Below are 20,396 nucleotides of genomic sequence, written 5' to 3'. Positions count from 1 at the left end.
ATGTGTTAAAGAACATTTATGTTGTGTAAGATAGGAGGGACAGGGACCAGCAGATAAAACCAGAATACTCCAATTGCTCTTGTCTGACTGGTCTGAAACTGAAATATTTAAATCAATAACTGACACATGGCTTATAAAATACACTGCAAATGGAATGGAAACACTAAAGGGGCCAAGAGCTGACAACTGACAGAAAAGGTTGGAGCGCATTAAAAGATGTTTGGGGGAAAGAAAGTAAGAAAGCCTCAGAAACACAGGGGGGAAAGAAAGTAAGAAAGCCTCAGAAACACAGAGGAGACTGGAATATTACACAGAAAAATGGTGTTTTATATCCACAAGTATCAGAAACAGTGTGAGTCACTAATGAAGGAAGGTACAGCCACCATTGAAGTGACTGTTATGGATTTCTGCCACAGGTTCCCTGGGAGTAACAGCAAACAAGGCAGAGCTGTGAACGTTCCCTGACTGCACAATGAACACAAGGCACCAAGACATCACATTTCTTCCCAGTACAAGCTGAACAACATTGACATAAAGCACAAGCTATTGCTGGGTCTCACCCAGCACGAAGAACATAACTCCAGTCACTAAAGAAAGGTGAACCAGAGTCCACATAAAGAACTACAAAAGGAACAGGAGTGAAGAATGCCTGTCTCTTGAGGGAAGGTTCAAAAAATTGTATTGCTCAGCTTTATACAATAATCCCAATAAAAAGGCTCACAAAACTTCAGAAGATTTTTTTGCCCCCAGGAGGGAGGAAGAAACCTTTGAATTTTTAAAGAGAGCTTGAAAAAAATAGAAAATTTTAAATAAAAAATATTTGCAATAAAGCTCGAGAAAAACAACTGCATAGCATGGGCCACTGCAATGATGGGGAAATGGAAATCTGCCGAGTGCCATTTCCTGTTGTGCCTGTATTGGGAACTAAAACATGCCAGAAGTCATTTTCTGAGCCTGAGGACAAGTGGCTTGGCACAAATTGTGCACTGATTGTCCTGCATTTCCCCAGGCAGAGCAGCCTTGTCTACTCTGCCTTGGAGAACTGCCTCTCACCTGTCCCACACCACCCCAGCTTCCCCGGGCTCTGGTCAGGACAGGTCACAGCCCCTCATGGACCTCACCCACATTTAGGTCTAGGGACAAATGCAGGGCAGGGCTTAATTAAACTTCTGCTGAACCTGTTTAGTTTGTTATTATAATAAATAATAATATTATTTATGGGCATGGGGAAGTTCCCAGCAACCAGCAGCATGGGCAGATGTTGGTTGCAGAGGTGAGGAGTAGCACAGCAGTCACTGAGAGCTGTTAATATCTGCCTTCAGGTGACAGCTGGAACTGTGCAGGGGTGCAGACAGCTACAGGAGATCAGCTGATGAAAAAATGACCAAATGAATAAATGTGGAGGCAAATTTAAGTGGGTCTCACTCCAGTTGGAACAGAGGCTTGAAACCCCTGCTTTGAAAGGTGTAAATGGAGGAGGACAAACCAAACCACCTGAGAGAACAGGTGCTACCACAGGCGGGTCACCAGCCTCTGCTCCAATACTCCATCTGCAGGAGTCATTCAACAAAATGCGGAGATAAATGAATTATCATCTTTAGAAATGTGGAAACTTTGAACTTGAGGCCTTCTGGAAACTGGGACAGTAGCAAGGGGAAAAGGCAGATATGTCAGAGCAAGGAGGGGGCCTTGCAAAGGCAGGAGATCAAAAGCTCTGTGCTGTGTTTGATGGCACTCCTTGACTGCCCTGCTGAAAGATGGGGTTTAACTGGATAGTGCCACTTTCCAAGAAAAGCTCTGGAATAAAGAGCAAAGAGCAAACGAGGTAAGCAAATAATGTTCCACAGCTCAAAAAGGGTGAACTTCAAAGGGTCACATACACAAGATCTGAAGGAAGGTTTGCTTTTTGCATAGATAAAGTCTCAGTTTGAACACTCTCTCCAGCTGTAAGGCAATGTAGTATTTCAAACTAGATGGAGACATTGTAGGAAGGTCCAGAAAACATATGGTAAACTGAAATACTGGGGTTGTTTACCCTAAGGGAAATCCTGAAAGAAACTAGACAGCAACATTCAAATTTGATAAAAGCTGCTGCAAAAAGAAACAGAATAAATGATTCTTTATGTCCCCTGTGTGTGTACCCAAAGCTTTCATGGTTCATCTGATGAAAGATGTGACTTTGCAAAGATTGCTACCCCTAACCAGAAATACAACCCATACAGGATAGCAGGCTTTGAGCAAGTAAAACATGCACACAACATCACAAAGCCTCATTTAAATTCAGACATGTCTGAATAATCTCTTGGATTCCAACCTAGATATGTAAAAATGCAGGTTAGGCATAACTTCTTCATAATTTAGCTGAAGCACAAAACAATGAAGAGCAGCCAGGAAAATAATTTCAATGAGCAAAACTACAATGCAAGCCAGGTATAGTGAAGCATTATGGTATTTCCAGGCCCTTCATGAAAAAAGTTGCTAAGATTCTATTTTAGGTGAGGTTACCAACCTGAGAACTGGGAACAATAAGACAGAAACACATCCTGAAGGCATTTGTTCTATTTATTCTCATGCACTACTTACATGGACTCAAACAACTGCATGTAGTGTTCATCCCCTCGTCCTCCTTCCACCTCATGGTCCAACTTCAAAATGATTTCATTTTCGAACTAATAAAGAAAGAAAAATCAAAACACTGAGCAGCTATCCAGAGGTCAACACACTTCAAGATGGCATCAAAAATGTACCTTTGTATGATTATGTCTCATATTCCCAAGGGTGAAATGCTTGGGCATATTCTGGTCTGGGCTTTAGGCACCGCTGAAAGCCTGGACACAGATTTTCACAAGTTTCCCCTGCACTGAGCACCAAGCTCAGTCTGTGGCAGCTACAGACAGTCTCTGTCCTCATGCAAACAGCTGCATCCTGCTCAGAAGGTAGGAAAGATCTACCTCAGGGTTCTTGACAAGTCATTAACACATCAAGAGGCACACAGAGAGCATTTAGTGGAGACCTACATTGAAATAAAGCTCAGTTGCTTTGCATAGATCTAATTATTAAAACTACTGTAAAAATGACAGAATTCATTACTGTGCTAATGCAGCAAGTTTTCACGTTCTTCTTTGATACAAAATTTCACACAACTGTCAGTACATGAATAATTCTGTTTCTCCCTGGAGTGTTTCTGTGTAATTGAGAGCTTTGGCAGGCTGGGATCCAGATCATCCCATCAGAGAACTGGAAGCCTCTCATGGTATAAAGAATTACTGTAGTATTTCAGATATGGTTCTTTCAGATAACTGCAATGCAAAATATTTTACTTTATTCCAATATATCCTCATCAAAACATTCAGCTCTGAGTTGAAGAAACCAAGCCAGGGCTACACAGAGGAAAATAGTCCTTCCTCTTAGAGCACCAGGCAGGTCATGGATCTCTTCAGAAGTGTTTTTAGAATTTCTTCAGTTTTAAAGAACATCACATTCTAAAAGAAAATGTGTTACTAGCTGTACTTCCTTCAAGTAGGTCATGATTCAAACTCTCCACCCAGAAAAATGATTCATCATTTTTCAAGAACAAAGGCCAAACTTTCCCTTCTTTCCTCCAGTGTCCAACCCAGATCTATTGGCCACGCTGGTCCTGCAAAACTGCTCTTGAGGCAGAAACTGAAGTGGTTTCTACTTCTTTCAAGGAGCTTTGAAACAGCATCTAAAGCAGCCAAACTTCTCCAGTGCTCACACCAAGAGCAAAACGTGGGCCCAGAGAAGTGGCAGTGCAGGTACCCTCTGCTCTGGAAAGGGGCAGGGAGGAAGGAGTCATCTCCACCACTTTGTTACTTGCAGGTTTTGCTGCTCTAATATTAATTTTTTCTCTGTAATTAGAATAAAAATGAAAGACTGCTTGTTGAACAGTACATTCTATACTAATATTAGAGAATATAGAGCTATCACTGAAAAATAGCTTAACAGAGAAAGAAAATAAAATTGCTCTGTCTCATCCTGGTTGAAATAGAAGTTTAAAGGGCTCTGAGTTCATTTTTATGCACAAGCAGGATGTGTATTAGTATTTAATGTGGGTAACACAGGTGCATGGCAGTTTCAGGACAAGGAAATGTTGAGCAAAAACATCCAATCCAGCCATTTTCTGTGGGCTTACTGCAATAAGACAAATCTGTGAATATAGTGCAGGTCAAGCAGCAGTTAAATCTAGCTCTTAAATCCTTCCTAGTACTTATTCAGCAGGTAGAGAATTGATTACTTCTCAAAGAGGCAATAATTTCACATTTCTGGATCTGAACAAAAAAGCTCCTCCTAAGCATCTTTCCTGCAGTTTCTCAACAACCTGCAAGAAGTGAAAACATCAGTTACTTGGACCAAATGAAAAGGTTGGCAGAATTATAAAGTTTTAAAGTTTCTGTGCCAACATTAAGCTCTGGAAAGCCTCTTTCTTCTCTCACTTAAACAGAGTGTGCCTAATTGTCACTGGCACCAATTTAGCTTTATACCCTCCTGCTTCTCTAATAGATCCAGGGAATCTCCCCTTGGAAAACATGTCCATGGATCTCTCTGAAGCACCAGGCTGTACAAACTCAGCTCTGCTGCTGATCTCTCATCCTTCTGAAACCTTAATCATGACAAAATTTTGAGAGCTGAGAGACAGAAATGTGGCTGTTTACAGCTGAATGTCCTGTGCCAGAGGACAGGACAGGAATCTCCTGTGCTGAGGACACCTCAGTCACCCTCTGAGTCCCCTGTGGGAGCTCAGAACAGCAGGACACTGCCCTGGAGTCAATGTTTGTCCTCTAACAATGAGCCTGGAAACCCAAGCACACAGCAGCAGCCAGCACTGATTTCTGACACGGTCCCACAGCAGCCAGGAAGGAAAGCAAACACACAAAACTTCCCCAGATGGCTCCAGCAGTTGGCAGAACCCATGAGAGATACTAAACTGCAAATGCTAAACACAAACAGAATGATTTATTTGAGCAAAAATATAAACACAGATGAATTAATCTTTCCTAAGCCAAGTTAAATCCTCAATGTAACTCAAATCCATGTTTATCTAAATGATATTGTCATTTACTCTGCAAAGAGCTAATTTTCCTTGTTTGTTTGTTTATTTGTTTCTTAAAGCAAGCATTTTCCAACTCCTGGCTCAGATCACAGTTAGAAGAAGCAGGACAGGGTCTCTTTATGATGTGCCTTCCTTTGGGAAGTCTCAATCAAATGCACAACCTGATCTTTCAAGGAAAAGCAGGGTGGGTTATCAGCATTTGGAGGATGGGGCTTTTTTAACACATGAGCAATGAGCTTGTCTCACATAAGAAATGAGCTTCTCTTTTTATTTGAAGGAGAAAGAATACATTTAGAGGACTGAGTCTATCCACAGACACTGAGAGATGAATAAATTGGCTTTCCAAGATTCCCAGCTCTCTGAGCTCATGATAGGCAGAGCCTCCATAGCTAAAATTAGGAGATATTAATGGCTCCCTCTCTACATCTTCAATTAGAGTTAAAATTACGAGCTTATGTAACACTGCTCTGGCTGAATGGAAAATACATGTGCAAAGTAGAAGAAAGGATTGCAAGAAAATGTCTTACTCTGTCCTACACCTACATACAGATTCCAAGCCATTAAATGTATTTGTAGAGCAATTCATTCTTGAGATAACCACAGGTGGAATTTTGTTTTCTCTGGGATTAGATGATTTCCTAGAAACAGCTAAATAAAAGAAAATAAAATTCTTGCTGGATAAATTTAAATGACTTTATATCCTTCCTGCCTGCATGTTGTGTGCATAGAGCAGGACACAGCCCCAGCACACCCCCTGTGCCCCCAGAACAGAGCCCTGTCCCAGCACAGCACCAGGGATGTTGACACAGACAGGATTTTTGGGAAAGTTTATTAAATCATGTTGGAGGTACCAGGCAATCTCTGGTTCCTGTGCTGGTACAGGCTCAGCTCATAAAGATCTTTCTGTTTGTGCTTTTTATCCCTCTTCTCTCATTAGAGAAGATTAGATTAGAAATAAATTATTTATTTTTAAAGTTCCACAAAATTATGTTTTAAGTGAATGTCATTCTGGGCTCCTGAGTGCCCCAAGCACTCTTGAAATAACATGTTGTCATTCTCAAAATTTTATACTAAAGCTTTAAAAAAAAATCCTTTATACTACTAAATGTCCATTTGCAAATGAAAATTGCCCACTACTGAAACCTGGAGTTTATGTGTCTGTGCACCCAGTAACTATCCATTATTATTACTTATTTGTCCTTTAAATTAAGGTGGTAATAATTTTAAAACACTGAACTTAATGTGCCTGTTCTTTAAAATATTTATTTTAAAAAACTTACCAGAATGGCTAAACTTACAGAGACAAGTTTTTTATCTTAATTACCTCATCCATAGCAAAGGAGAGGATAAACCCCATGATTCTTGATGAGCAAATGATCACAATTCCTAAAGCAGAACATTAGAGCCCAATGAGACCCAGCTGCTCAACTATGAAATAGTTTTTGCACCATCTGATGAAAACTCTTCCTTAAGCTGCAATAAACCCAATGTCCTTGTTCCTTGGCACTGTAAAATACCACCTGAAACTTCTTTTTATGGCAGGAGAAGTGATTCAGTGGGCACTGGAGGGCCTGGCCTCTCTCTGCCAGGCTCCCAGGCTGCTGCTGCTGTTCATCAGGCAGATGAGGGATGGCTTTTCAGGATTCCTGGGCTGCACAGATCTCTGTGTCCCTCCCAGGAGATGAGGCATAAGCCACGAGCAGGAAAACATTTTTAAGAAGGCAAATATAGGACTATCAGGACACAGAGGGAACAGATGCACAGAAACAAAGTGGTTTTTAATCTTGGCCTTGAACCAAAAGCTTTGCACTGTGGAATACAGACCAAAATGGAAATTCCATCTGCTCATTTGTTCCACACTTCATTGACACAGAAATGCCCCAAACAATTTAAAGTATTAAACATAGCTGGGTATACAAGATATTTATATTTACATGTGTCTAAAATGATGCCTTTTTGTTTGTCATTTTCCCTTACACAGATTGCTCTGAATTAATTATTTGTGTAACTGCAGAGCTGAATATCCAGTTTATAATTTACTATGGGAGGCAGTTGCAAACACAGAACACGGTGATTCCATGCCCAAAGAGCTCGAGGAGAATGGAGATGTCAGACAGGGATGGATATTCCACTGCTCAGGCAGACACAGCAAGCAGTGGCAGGAAATTTAGATTACAATCCCCAGTGCCCTGCCCCACCATCCCCAGTTCTATTCCATCAATCAAAAATATTTCAGTGCAGTGACTTAAAATCCTTTTTCCTTTTCAAAGTGACTGCCAAAAACACTCCAGGTATTTCAGTTCTCCACAGTAATTTTTTTCCTCACAATAAACATTTAAAAAGGTACAGTTTCCTGATAAATCTGATAACATATAATTAACTATTCACTGCTACTCCTGTCAGATATTAAAACCTAAATATCTATGTCACAAGGAGGGGGTATAAGGAAATATTTAGATTATAGAGGATCCCTAGAGGTCATTTAATTCTATCTCCTACTTAATGAAGAGCTGACTTCAATGTAAGTCTTGCTGTTCAGAACCCTTTCCAATAAAATCCTGAAAATTTGGATTAAGATTCTGAGATCTCCCTGGGACCTTCTTTGCTATTCCATCTATTTCTTGTTGTCAATGCAAGAACTTTTGCCTAAGTCAAGCTAAGTCACTCTGGAGATCCTGCACTTGCTGTTTCTTTGGTTCTTAATATCTGGGATTTCACTTTGTGTAAACAGACAAGCTCACTTGACAAACATGTACCAGAAATACCAAGCACATGACATTTAAATGCATTTTCACACAGAGCATTTGTAATTACCTTTTTGAATTCTCCTGTTCTCTGATATTCACACAGCATCATGTCAAAGAAAATTGGGATCGTGGCTTTTCGCAGCTCAACCTCTGGAATAAGAGTCATCTCCAAGATGGGCCCAACCATCCCCGGGATAAAGCAGATTTTATTCTGGCCTGAAACAAAACCAAAAATTGAATATTTGAAGAGCAAACTGCATATTTTTAGGAAGATATCTAGGAGCTGCAATCATTTAAAGTAGCGTTGAATCCATCTGTGTTGGTCAAGTCTTATAACTCAGTCACTTCTCTTCATTTCTTCTCAATATCTTGGGGCATGTGAATGGACATTGTCTCCTTCTAGGGTGCCAGAATGCAGTGCCAGGAAGAAGCAGGAATGCCAGAGGAGTTGATATTTTCAGTGAAGAACTCAATTATAAAAGTTTTCGACATATCCTTATAAATGTTTAGAGTAGAAAGAAATAAATTACCCTAAGAACCTCCCAAATTCAACCATCAGGGCACAGTAATGTGGAGTAACCTTTCCATGAAAGAGAAAACCATGACTGACTTTTAGAATTAAATTAGACATTGCAACAATGAATCACCAACCAATGCACCACAATCAGCAGCAGTAACAGAAACACCATCCCCAGAACTCAGCTGCTAACCCCACACTGAATTATCTGGGTTACATCAGCTGTAACAAACACCCCAATGTGCAGAGCTCAGCCAGGTCCCAAGCGTGGCTCAAACTCTACCCTGGTCAATGGAGCAGAGCAGCAAACCCAGGAACTGCGAGTGCCAGTGCTGCCTGAACCTTGTGAGGAGACAAAAACCTTCTCAAAAACACAGCTGAGACTTGTTTCACACTAAGGAGTGCCTGAATCTGATATTCCTCCCAGGTGTGTGCCATGTGAACTGTCAGTGTGAATGCCACACCAAAATTTTGCCAGATATAATGAATAGTCTACCTAAGTTCAGTTAATAAGAAATGATCCCAAAAGAGTTAATGAGAAACTCTCAAAGGAGGAGCAGCAGAACCTGGCTGGATGACAAATGTAAAAATTTTTTGGAATTTTAATCCAAGCAGATTCCAAATCTGAGGCTCCTAATTTGCAGAATCATAGGTTCAGGCTGAGCAGTAACCCTCTCAGGGAAAATTCATCCAGTCTTAATCCTGCAAAATAACATTCTGAAGTCTGATTTCAGTCATGCTTGAAATCTGAGAGAAGGTTTTGAGTTCTCTTTTAAATACAACCCTGGCAGTGGTCCAACTGTATCTCATGTTGGCTTAATTACAGGAGTGAAAACATATTTTAAGTTCAAATAGCAGAAATATTTACAAAAGCACTTCATGTCAGATATTTTTCAATGGAACAAACATTATGTGACAGATTCAGTTGCAGTGAAGCTCAGTTTGCTACTCACCAAGTTTGTACCACATGTCACGGATAGCAAAGCCAATTAAACGTCTCATATCTCCATATCTGGGAGGAAAGGAATATGAAAGATTTTTTTATCATTATCTTTTTTATCATTTTACCAGAAAATTTAAGATATAAGCTAAAGGATATATTTTACTTACTTGTTCTGGATTTTGTTGTATTTTGCATGGGAAAAGTTTTCTAGCTGTAGTGAATCTTGGGTAATAAAAGCCACAGCCAAATGAAAATAGTTGTTCCACAGCTGTAAATTGAATATAAGGAAATTATAATAATTTTGAGGAAAGCAGGAATAACATTAAATGATGCATAATGCAGAATAATTTATGAAACCAAACTATGGAAGCAATATGATATTTTTATATTATGCTGTAGAGATGTACATCATTAGTACTATGCAATTAGCAGAAAAGCAAGGAAGATGAATTTTAATAACCACTACTACACATTTGCTCTTAATAACAGAGCAGCTGAATAAATATTGCTAAAAAAAAGATTCACATGAGATTCATTGGCCAACAATATTCAACCCTGAACCAAAGCAGGACTGGAGGAACATGTTACATGCTGGTGGAGCTTGGCAAACTGGAGCTAAGGCACCTATGTAATTACACTGCATCTGAGCACCACTTCAAAAGGCATCTCCTGCCTCCTCTTCAGATACTAATTCAACAGCCATTTCTATGAAATTCTAGTGTAATTTGTGAAGAGCTCTCCACATGAAAGAAGGACAAAATACATCCCTAAATAACAGCTGATAGTACTGAGTCTGTACTTGAAGTAGACAAAAAGCCTCAGTGCTTACAGTGCACAACCCTTCACTCCTGAAAGCAAACTATTTGTTCTACAGACAATTAAAAACAAGCACTTCTCACACTAGAAAGGGAAAAGAGAAACTTCCCTAGGAAACACAAATTTAAGGAAGGAAATACAATTTTCAGAAGCTTTTAGGCAGTCAGCAGCAGCTTTAAACACTTAAAAATGCAGCTGTTGCTAAAACCAGTGGTAGGGCTCAGTGAGAGAGCAGAAGGCAATGGGGAATATATTCAGTGGTGGTTCAAAGGATGGAACAAAACACGGGACAGAGATCTTCATTTGGTGTGGTGCAATACAAGCCTGGGCTGGGAACCCACACAAACAGCCTGAAAAAAAAATATTCCATCAAAAACGTTAGTGGCCTCGGCCCTTTGTAGCCTGGAAAACTCTGGTGTGCAAAGAACCAGGAAAACCAGATCCCACACGCAGAACCACAGACATTTCCCATAACAAATACAATTCTCAGATGTCCTCTGTAATTTGAGGGTGCTCCTGCTGTTGATTTCTCCCTCCCTTGGAGGCTGCGCCCAGCAGAGCTGCTGCCCTGCACACACCAGCCCAGCTCTGCAGCCAATGCACAGCCTGCCTCAGCAGCACAAATGTTGTTTGTGCCCTGAAAGGCCTGGTTTACTGTCTCACCAAATATTTTAAGAGGTTATTTTGGCCAGTGTGTAGTTCTCAGCCCCTTGAGAAGTTGTGTTAATTGATGTGCAGGGAGCACACTCTGTATGTGTCAATTATAGCACTGAAATGGAAAATTCTTCAAATTGTTCTAGATTGTGGGGAGGAAAATGAAGGCTTATTCCCAAATGGTCTCTTATTTCATTTAATAGCTCCAAGTTCAGTGCCACCTTTGTCAGAGGCACACCCTACTGACTCAATCTCTTTATTTATAAAAACTTTTCCTTCAATCCTCAGAGTACCCCAAAATGGCTGAAAAATGGGTTCCTTTTCCTTTCAATTGCATATTCAAATTAAGGGCTCATAAGATTTAAGCACCAAAAGTAACTTTAAAACTCTATGAGACAAAGTAGTCTCTCTCTGAAGTAAAATAATATGAAAAGAGATTTTTAAAATGCCAAAATTATTCTTATGAGACATGTTTTGTTTTCTCTTAACCCCATAATAACATTCCAAGGTGCTTTGAACATCTGTCAAATTGGAAAAGGTGGAATTAATTCAGCAGAAAATTTCCAGCGATCTCACGAAGATGAGATTTGTTAGTTATCCTAAAAAATCATCCAGGAGTAAAGGCTGCAGCCTCCTCCTTCACACACCTCTGAACGCTGATATTTGCTGGTGGAAGGATCAAAGATGAACTTCAAATTCTGTAATTTGATAATTTTCAAATGCAGAGTATGATATATAACATATAAAAATATAACACTTTCATATTTGCAGTATAGTTAGTTCTAGTTAAATTTCCCAATGGTTTCATTCCCTATTAACCTCTGCACTGTTTCTGCAATGTCTGTCACTGTCATATATAGATTTTTGCAGTGTGCATATTCCCCCTTTGTGTTTGTAATGCCCTGAGGGTTTTGATTTTGGGGTTTTTAACATAAAAAATAAGCTGCACAATTCTGTTTGTGAATTGTGTTTGTTGAAATACATTTCATTACTGCTGAGTTATTAATGGAGCATAGCTCATGCAAGAAGGGTAGGAAAACACAAAAATAAGCATTTTCTTTCAAAGTAGACTGACATTAGATTTTGGATTATGCCTTTTATAATAGAACTCTGTAGCATAGGTGATTAATATATGAATTACAATCACTCTACCAGCACAGATATAGAATTATAATCCTTTCTAATGCCCTGTAAATGTAGTGCTAATGGAGGGAGGGAGGGAGGGAGGAGCAGGAATCAATAACTGCATTTCCAGAGCAGAGGCTCTAAGCAGCTGTGTGAGCACAACAAAATGGTTTGGGTTTGGTCACCCTGCCCTGCCCCAGGGTGTCAGACCCTGCCATCTCCAAGCAGGGACATTCCTGAGGGAATCCTGCTCAAAAGCCACCCTGGAATCCAGTGGCACCAAGGGTGGGATGGTCACAGGGCAGGTGTGTTCCCTCCTGCATGGAAACCCCTCTTGGCCAGAGAAAGACTCCAAACCAAAGGTGATGGAGCCAGGAGGTGACAGGGACAGCAGAGGGAAAATGCTCTGTCCTGGGCAGGCCAACACCTTGCAATGACATCAGCTGCCAGCAGAAACAAAAATGTCCTGGAATTATCCTATTTACCACAGATGGCATCTTCTCAGACAGCTGTTGAGGATGCCATGAATGTGTTGCATAAGTACAAAAAATCACACAGCTTTTGTTACAATTGAACCAAAGACACCAGGGTGACCTTCAGGGAACACTTCTTCAAAAATATATTCCACACTTTTTAAGATTTTTGTTTCTTTGTTAAGCCTCTTTTGAAGAGCCCATCTCAACTCCTGAACCAGAAATCCAGAATTTACACCTTTTGGTGGTGTAGCTGTTCTGCTGCCTGACAAAAACCCAGCTGCAAAGTGGAGTCTGGATATGGTGCCCAATCTTCTCATCTGAATTTGGCAAATCCCTGAAGAGCTGTTACTGATACAAAGCAGCAGAAATCCCAACATTGCAACATCTTTTAAGACTGGATATTATACCAATGGCTGAATTTCCTTTGTCTTTCCCAGGAGAAGCTGATAATGAGCCCTACACCACCAGCACTCCCCACCTCCAGAGGAAAGGAAACATCAAAGGCAGCCCACAACAAATCCTCATAAAACTGCATAACTTGGTTCTGGCTGGGGGCACCAGTGTGCAGACACTGCCTGAAACAGATCTGCAATCAGCTAAGAGAATCCTGGGGAATATTATTTTAAATAATATTGGGAGCAAACAAAGAAAAAGATGGAAAAGAGAAAAATAAGCAATTTGCAATCACACTGATCAGATTATTGTTGACATGAAATGAAACAAAGAAGTCAAATGAGCAATAAGACATTGAGTGTCATGGTCTTCAGGGGAAAGTCTAACCTCAGAACTGCTTGCCTTTTTTCCTGTATGCCATCAATGTATCTCCTTCTATTCTCTCCATAGGGTCATCCTGAATTGTCTTAGGTTGAAAAAGGGGCTGTGTATCCTATTCCCATCTGTTAGAGCTGGGGCAGTTATCCCCTGTTCATGAGGCAGTTTTCTTTCTCTCTCCCACAGCCAACCCTCCCTCCAGGAGATCTCTGCTGTCCATGGCCACTGAGTGTCCCTGCAGGGCTGATCCAATCCCAGCATCCCATGGGGAGATGCTGCGCCCAGGGGAGGAGCCAAGCATTCCTACCTGGATCCAATCTGGGCCTGGCACAGCACAGCAGCCTCTGCCCCCTGCGCTGCCAGAGGAGCAGCTTTCTGCTGCCCTGCATGGCCAGAGGGAGCCCAGGCCCATCTGCAGCAGCCCTGGAGCTGCAGAGGAAAACTCCCCCCTTGTGCAGGATCCCTGCTGCAGCAGAGCCACAGCTGGCACTGCAGGAGGGCTGAGCCCCCATGGGATGGGGCTGGGACACCCCCCTGACACACAGGGGGCAGGGCATGGTCTGACTCTGGTAGTTTGTGTTACTGCATTGTTTATTTTATTTTTTATTTTCTTCCCTAATAAAGAACTGTTATTCCTATATCTTTGCCTGAGAGCTCCTTAATTTCAAAATTACAGCAATTGTGAGGGAAGGGGGTTACATTTTCCATTTCAAGGGACGCTCCTGCCTTCCTTAACAGACACCTGGCTTTTCAAACCAAGACATGAATACAGGGTCTTAAGCTAGAATACTTTCCACAGTTGCAAGCCTTCAGACTTGTCCTTACAAGCTCTTCTGTACCTGGAAGGACACCTGCCAGTTCAGCTGCTCCAGCTCCATGTGCCAAGGCAGGAGCTGCTAAACTGCTTCAGACAAGTCAACAGCTGAATTCATTCCTCAGAATCCTGGAGTGAGAAAATATTCCCTGCCTTTCTAGATAACCTGTTTCAATATTTAACATAACCTCTTTATAGCTAACATAAATACAAGAAAATAACTTGTTTCAAATCCAGGGACATGAATAGAATAGAAACTGCTAAATATTGAGGGCTTTTACCTACTCCAATAATTCCTGCTGAAACTCCAGATTTCTGTGCATTAAATCCTCATGTTCCAGTTTATGTTCAGTACTGAAGAATGCAGAGTCATGCATTATGCAAGATTCTGTCCCTGTTTGTACTGTAGGCACCATGAATATTGGGAGCTCTCCTTCACTCCTACTTCATGGTTTATTTTTGGTCAATCACTTAATGAAATTTCACTCTATTCTCTCCTGTAAAATGATTTCCTCTGGAGCTAACAGCTTTGTTTTATCAGCACAACAGTAAATATTCCATAACAGAAGCCCTCCAGGCAGACCTGCTTTTGTTGTGTTAGGTTTTGCTGCATGCTGACACTGGAGAATCTCTGTAGGACACGACCTCTGAGTGCCACTGATGTACTGAATCCACCCCTTGTGCACGCTGTGTGCAAACCCAGGAAAAATCCCAAACCAAGGAGAATCACTCCCCACACAGCAGGCACAAAACCTCAGCTATCAGCTGATTTTTTTTACCTCCAAACCCAAAGATCCCCAAGCCAAAGGCCCATTGTGGCCCTTGCTGCCTGCCCAGTGCAATGACAACCTCAGTGTCAGAGCTCTGGGGTTGGGGAAGGGCTCTCTGTCAAAAGGGGAGGGTGGATCTGAGGGATAACTGTGCTAAGGCAGGAAATTTAACAGTGCTTCACTGCTGTGCTGGGCAGGGGTTTGGGATTTTCCTCTCTGTCCAACAGCCTCAGCACTGAACCTCTGGCTTTAAGGCAATGCTGAGGTCTAAACTGAAGGACCAGACCCACTCTTGGTCAGACAGAGCACATCCTTTCCCTAGATGGCCCTAAATGGTAACACCTCTTTCCCTTCTACCTGAATCACATAACAAATGAAGAAAGCAATTTGCTTTGCAAACAAGAAAGAGGCCAGGAACCTTTTTTTTCCTCCATTTAACAAGCTCAACTAGAGTAGCAAAAAATTTCCTCTTTGCATCTCTCTAGATTTAAATCACACTTTCTTAGATGCTCAACTGCTTCACAGCTGACTTGCTTTGTTTGCTTTGGTTGTTTGCTATTTATTGCCATGCAACCACCCAGCCAAGTGAAAATCCTCAGATCTGTTTCCCTGTGCTTTAAACAGCTTTTCAAATTTTCCTTTTAATTAAGACTTTGCTCCAGCTCTTAATAATCTGATCTGAGAACACCATCCTGCAAACAGTAAAAATCATGCACTTGTTTACAAAGATGTAAACAAGGCATATTTTTATTTTAAATAACACTCTGGCTGATTTGCATCTCCATTTTTCCCAGCACACTCAACTCTTCCTGCAGTGGGCTCAGGGACCTGCCCCAAAACCCACTGAGGGTTGGGATGTGTGGGACTGCCTGAGATGGGGATGAACAACCCATGTGGTTATCAAGCTGCAGCTCTTAACAAACATCAAAGTTACACTCTTACAAATTTTCTCTCAAATCAAAATAGAAAAAGCAAGTTTCCTTGTCTCATTCTCTTTTTTTTAATAGGAATGTAAATAAAAATAGAAATACAGCTACACAGTAGCTGTACTGTAAGGTGAACGAACTATTTTATAAAGTACAGAGTTTCTCATTTACTTTGAGTTAACCACTGCTCAGATTTGCTTAGTGTTAAGATATATTAATACAAAAAATATTCTGTGGGAAATCAAATTTAAATTTATAATTAAGGATATTAGACAATGTGCTTTGCACTATTCAGACCTTTTAAAGTCCAGTAGCAACTTTTTGAATAAGTATATTTAGGGAACTCTTAGAAGGTTTGCAGACTTTTATTCATGAAAGAAAAGGAAGGTAACACCTTGTTTTGTACTTTAAAGTCTTTTATGAGGACTATAAGGGTATTACAATGCTTTACAGGGCACCTCTTATTTATTGTAACATTGTTTACCTTACTCAGAGCCTCCAGATATTTGACAAGTCATGAATAAAAGAGCATTAATGCATCCCCTTGAACTGCAAGGTGCAATGTTGAACCACAACATCCCTGGTTGTTTGATAACCCTTTGGGAGGCACTGAATTGCCACAGGAAGGAGCTGAAATAAAGGCTCCAGATCAAACTGCTGCTTTCACTTTGAAAAAGGCAATGTACACTTTAATAAAGCTTTGACAGATCCAGTCTTTATTGTCTGTGTGATTTTGGTATCCTGCACATGATGATGTCTTTCAGGCCTTTGTTATCTGCTTTTAAAAATTACTGACACATTATGCAGTAAAATTGATCAAGTGCTACAGAAACAATAGTTTATAAACTGCTTGTTAATAAACTGACAGAGCCTAGGACAGATTATATCATAAATATGTCAAGGGCCTGACAGTTTCCAACAGGGATATTCACTAAAAATATATATTTTAAGTTTGTTGGAAGAAACATCTTTCATTGCGATTCAAAAATCTTTATTAACATCATATATATATACACATTTGTATAATCACACATTTTGAAGGTAAAACATTTTTAGTGAAATAAAGCAGAGAAAAGCTCTACATTTCCTACTTGGGGCCACTGTAACTGAGTGTGAATCTTTCACCTTTCTGTTCACTACTAGAGTATTTCAAACTCTTCCTGTTTAATCACTCTGTGGCTCCTCTGCAGCTATTTGGGACCAATGGGTTTTGTGTTGAGGACCAAGAGACCAATTCCCAAACAGTTTTTAGCACAAGTGGAATCATTAAAAACAGATTGAAAGCTGTGAGATGAACCATGAAATATAAAGCCCTGAACTTTACATAAAGGGTGAAACTGAATAACTTCACACACCATGATCAGGCAGCACTTAGTGACAAATCCTGAATCTAAAAGTGTATTTACATTTTAATACCAATTTAATGAATGTGAAAACTACAGACATTTTCATTTTTATCTAAAGGAAGCCAAATGTGGTAAAATGTATAATGAAACAGTTCAGTTGCACAGAATGATATTGAACAAACCAAAAAAATCCAAGTAACCCTAATTAATAATGATTACAGAAAGAGCTAATACAAACAAATAGATGAAGATAGACTTGTCAGGGAAGACTAGAAGTCAAAAATAAATTCTAAATGCTAAATACTCTAGGAATCAGCAAAGTTAAGCTCTTTCTGTCCCACATCCATAGCACTGACATTGTAAAAACTCCATGTGTTACATCTGAGATGGACTTGCTGCATTCACTTGGCGAACTAAGAAAAAAAGTTTTCTGCTTGCCAGTCCTGAGCAGAGTTACAGAAGAAAATTCCCTGGTTGGGTGCCTTATCATAAATAATCAAAGCCCAGCTCTGATGTCACATGGAAGATGGTCCAATCCTGCCCCACCCAAATCCACAGCCCATCTGAAACTGTAAATATCAGTCTGAAACTGATACTGGCACAGCACCTGGAAGGGTTCTGGAGATGTGCACATGCTGCTTTGGCTCAGCTAAAAACCCCAAATACTTACTTGGACTTCAAAATTCATGTTCTCCAAAAATTTCTGGTTCATTGTCTCTGCAAATTTGTTGATGGCTCTCAAGAAGACTCTAAAAAACCAAAAAAAGCAATGATAGAGATAAATGAATGTAACCTCTGGCAGTCCATACCCACTGTGTGTGGTATTGGTGGCAGCACATTTGGCACTGAACACAGCAGGTGACAATCTGGACAGTGGCACAGGATTTATGGTGTTACACATGAAAAAAATTACACAATTGTCAAAAAGCTTTCTCCACCTCTGCTGGAAAAGTCAGACAATAGAATTTTGCTTCCTCTGCTGCACTCCTGAGAAAACAGAGCAATTCTTTCAAATCCAGTGTCACCTTGTGCCAAACCCATGTGGCTCACAAGGGCGGCATCACCTCCTCTCAGTCTGACACCTGAAACAGCTCCTGTGCTCACATCATTGCTTAGGAGCTGCACTTCACAGATATAAAATCCAGCTTCTCAGTTTTCTTACAGGTAGGGAGGGCAGGACAACACCTCTGGCCACCTTCCTCCCCAGGTGGATTATAAAACCATTCCAAACAGTGAAAATACACATTCAAAATACTATACAGTTACTGCTTCCAAGAGTAAGAGCATGAGCATTACCCCTCCAGCCTGAAAAGCAGCACCTATTTAAGCTCTTGATTAATGCAGCATGATTAAGTCATGTTTGTAAAGCTAATTTCTGACTTCCCAGCATGGGACATTTGTAAAACAAAAATCAATTGTATCTTTAAATATTTATAAAGTTTATTTTAATAATTCAGTTGTTTTCAAAATTGGAAATTGACTGAAAGTGATCATTTGCCTCTGCTTCATAGGCAATATTTTAATGCTAATAAGTGGAAATATTTCTATGGAAAACACTGTAGGGGCAAACAGAATGCTGAAGGGAAAACCAATCCTAATTGTTCAAATATAATGATTGGCTGTCAACTAGATACTCCCAGTCAGGAAAAAATCTAATATTACAACAGCCAGGTCCAGAAATCCCCACCATCTCAGTGATTAGCAACATCAGAGAAAGCAATAATTCAGTAATTAGGATTATCAGCAAAAGATTAAGAAACTACAGGATATCCATATGTTACTGTCCAAGGAATGCTGCGTCCTTGTGCTGGGTTTTCTGCGGTGTTTTTGGTGTCCCATCTCAAAAGGATAAACAAATAGAAAAAGAAAGAAGAGAGAAGAAAACATGAAAATAATTATGACACAGAAATGACCCTCAGTCAGGGACAGTGTGACACAGGAGGGAGCTGACAGGACCCATAAAATCCAAAGTAATGTGGAGATGAGAGACTGAGTGCTCACATGGAAGCACCAGAGAGCCCTGAACACAACCAGGGTCTGCACTCAAAATAAACAAACCCAGGTTCTGTGTTAACTCTGCAGCTCATTGGTACAGGGTGCTGCAAATGCCTGGATTTGACACTGGCTCAGAAGTGATCAGACACATCAAAGATTAAACTGAAGGGAGCACCATTAAATGCCATTGGTCACTGGGGGCTGGTGGAACACAGCAAACAAACTCTGCTGTTACACTGCTCCCCTGGCAGCTCTCTATGAGCCACCGGAGAAACAGGGAAAGGAGTTTTAGTCTCATCACAAAAAAAGAGATAAATCAGAAGGTCTAAGTTCAGTTTCTTAATGAGGGAGGTAAAGCAGAAGTTCAGCTTTTGGCAAGCTTACAACAGGGAATCCCACATAACCACTAAGCAACCACCCACAGGAGCTCCCTGCTTCATTAGAGCAGCGACTGGCTGGAGTGAGATCCTCTGTTCGGTTGAGGAAAATGTTCTTTGTGAAAAACCTACAGAAGAATATCTCCATCTGTGTAGCATTCCCCTGCATTGCTGATGGCATCAAGGAAATTCAGTAATTATGCATGTTCTCACATCTTGCCAAGTCCTTTTAGTTAAGGTGACCAGAGGGACACTGCAGGAGCTGGGACTGGGGGAGGGAGCAGATTTCTGGTGGTGCTGTGTCACCCCCACAGACTCAGCTGAGCTTCCTCCCCATGGTCCAGGGCATCCTCTGACCCATCCTCCAGACTGGCTCAGCTAATCTTGCCAGCTGAATTATGGGGCTCGTTTGTGACAAGCCAAGTGGCATCAAATCTCCTCCAGTTACAGAAACCAGATTTTGCTCAGTGCTGCCCTTGCAGGCTGTCACTGCTCTGCTGAACACCTTGTGTTCCCTCACAGGGCTGCCCTGTGCCCCCAGTGCCACCTCCCAGGCTCTGCCACCTTTATGTGACCAACTCCTAAATGGGATTCCTGCTGGGAGCTGTCCTATTGGATTTGGGCTGCCCCCAGTTGGAGGAAGGAATGAATCTGACTCCATGTTCTCAGAAGGCTAATTTATTACTTTATGATACTATATTATATTAAAGAATACTAAACTAAACTATACTAAAGAATACATAAAGGATACTTACAGAAGGCTAAAAAGATAATAATGAAAACTCCTGTGTCTTTCCAGAGCCCTGACACAGCTTGGCCCTGATTGGCCAATGAGTCAAAATAATTCACAGCAGAAACCAATGAAACAATCACCTGTGGGCAAACAATCTCCAAACACATTCCAAAGGAGCAAAACACTGGAGAAGCAAAACGGATAATTATTGTTTTCCTTTTTCTCTGAAGCTTCTCAGCTTCCCAGGAAAAAAAATCCTGGGCAAAGGCATTTTTTCAGAAAATATGACTGCCACACTGTCCCACACTGCCCACA

General features: G+C 40.8%; 1 protein-coding gene across 1 annotated transcript in view; it reads right to left on the bottom strand.

Moving 5' to 3' along the window:
• DOCK2 (dedicator of cytokinesis 2) overlaps positions 1-20,396 on the bottom strand; it is a 160,369-nt gene that overhangs the window by 27,926 nt on the left and 112,047 nt on the right. Inside the window, exons 30-34 of the mRNA XM_054287819.1 lie at positions 17,647-17,725; positions 9,446-9,546; positions 9,289-9,347; positions 7,886-8,034; positions 2,584-2,669 (exon numbers count right to left, since the gene is read on the bottom strand). Of these exons, the coding sequence (XP_054143794.1) occupies positions 2,584-2,669; positions 7,886-8,034; positions 9,289-9,347; positions 9,446-9,546; positions 17,647-17,725 (474 nt within the window). The remainder of the gene's footprint in view (positions 1-2,583; positions 2,670-7,885; positions 8,035-9,288; positions 9,348-9,445; positions 9,547-17,646; positions 17,726-20,396) is intronic.

Source organism: Melozone crissalis, unplaced genomic scaffold (genome assembly GCF_028551555.1).
Source record: "Melozone crissalis strain CALT ecotype California unplaced genomic scaffold, PUWL_Pcris_2 ptg000061l_1, whole genome shotgun sequence".
Lineage (NCBI taxonomy): Eukaryota > Metazoa > Chordata > Aves > Passeriformes > Passerellidae > Melozone > Melozone crissalis.
This window is presented reverse-complemented; position numbering and strand designations above follow the sequence as displayed.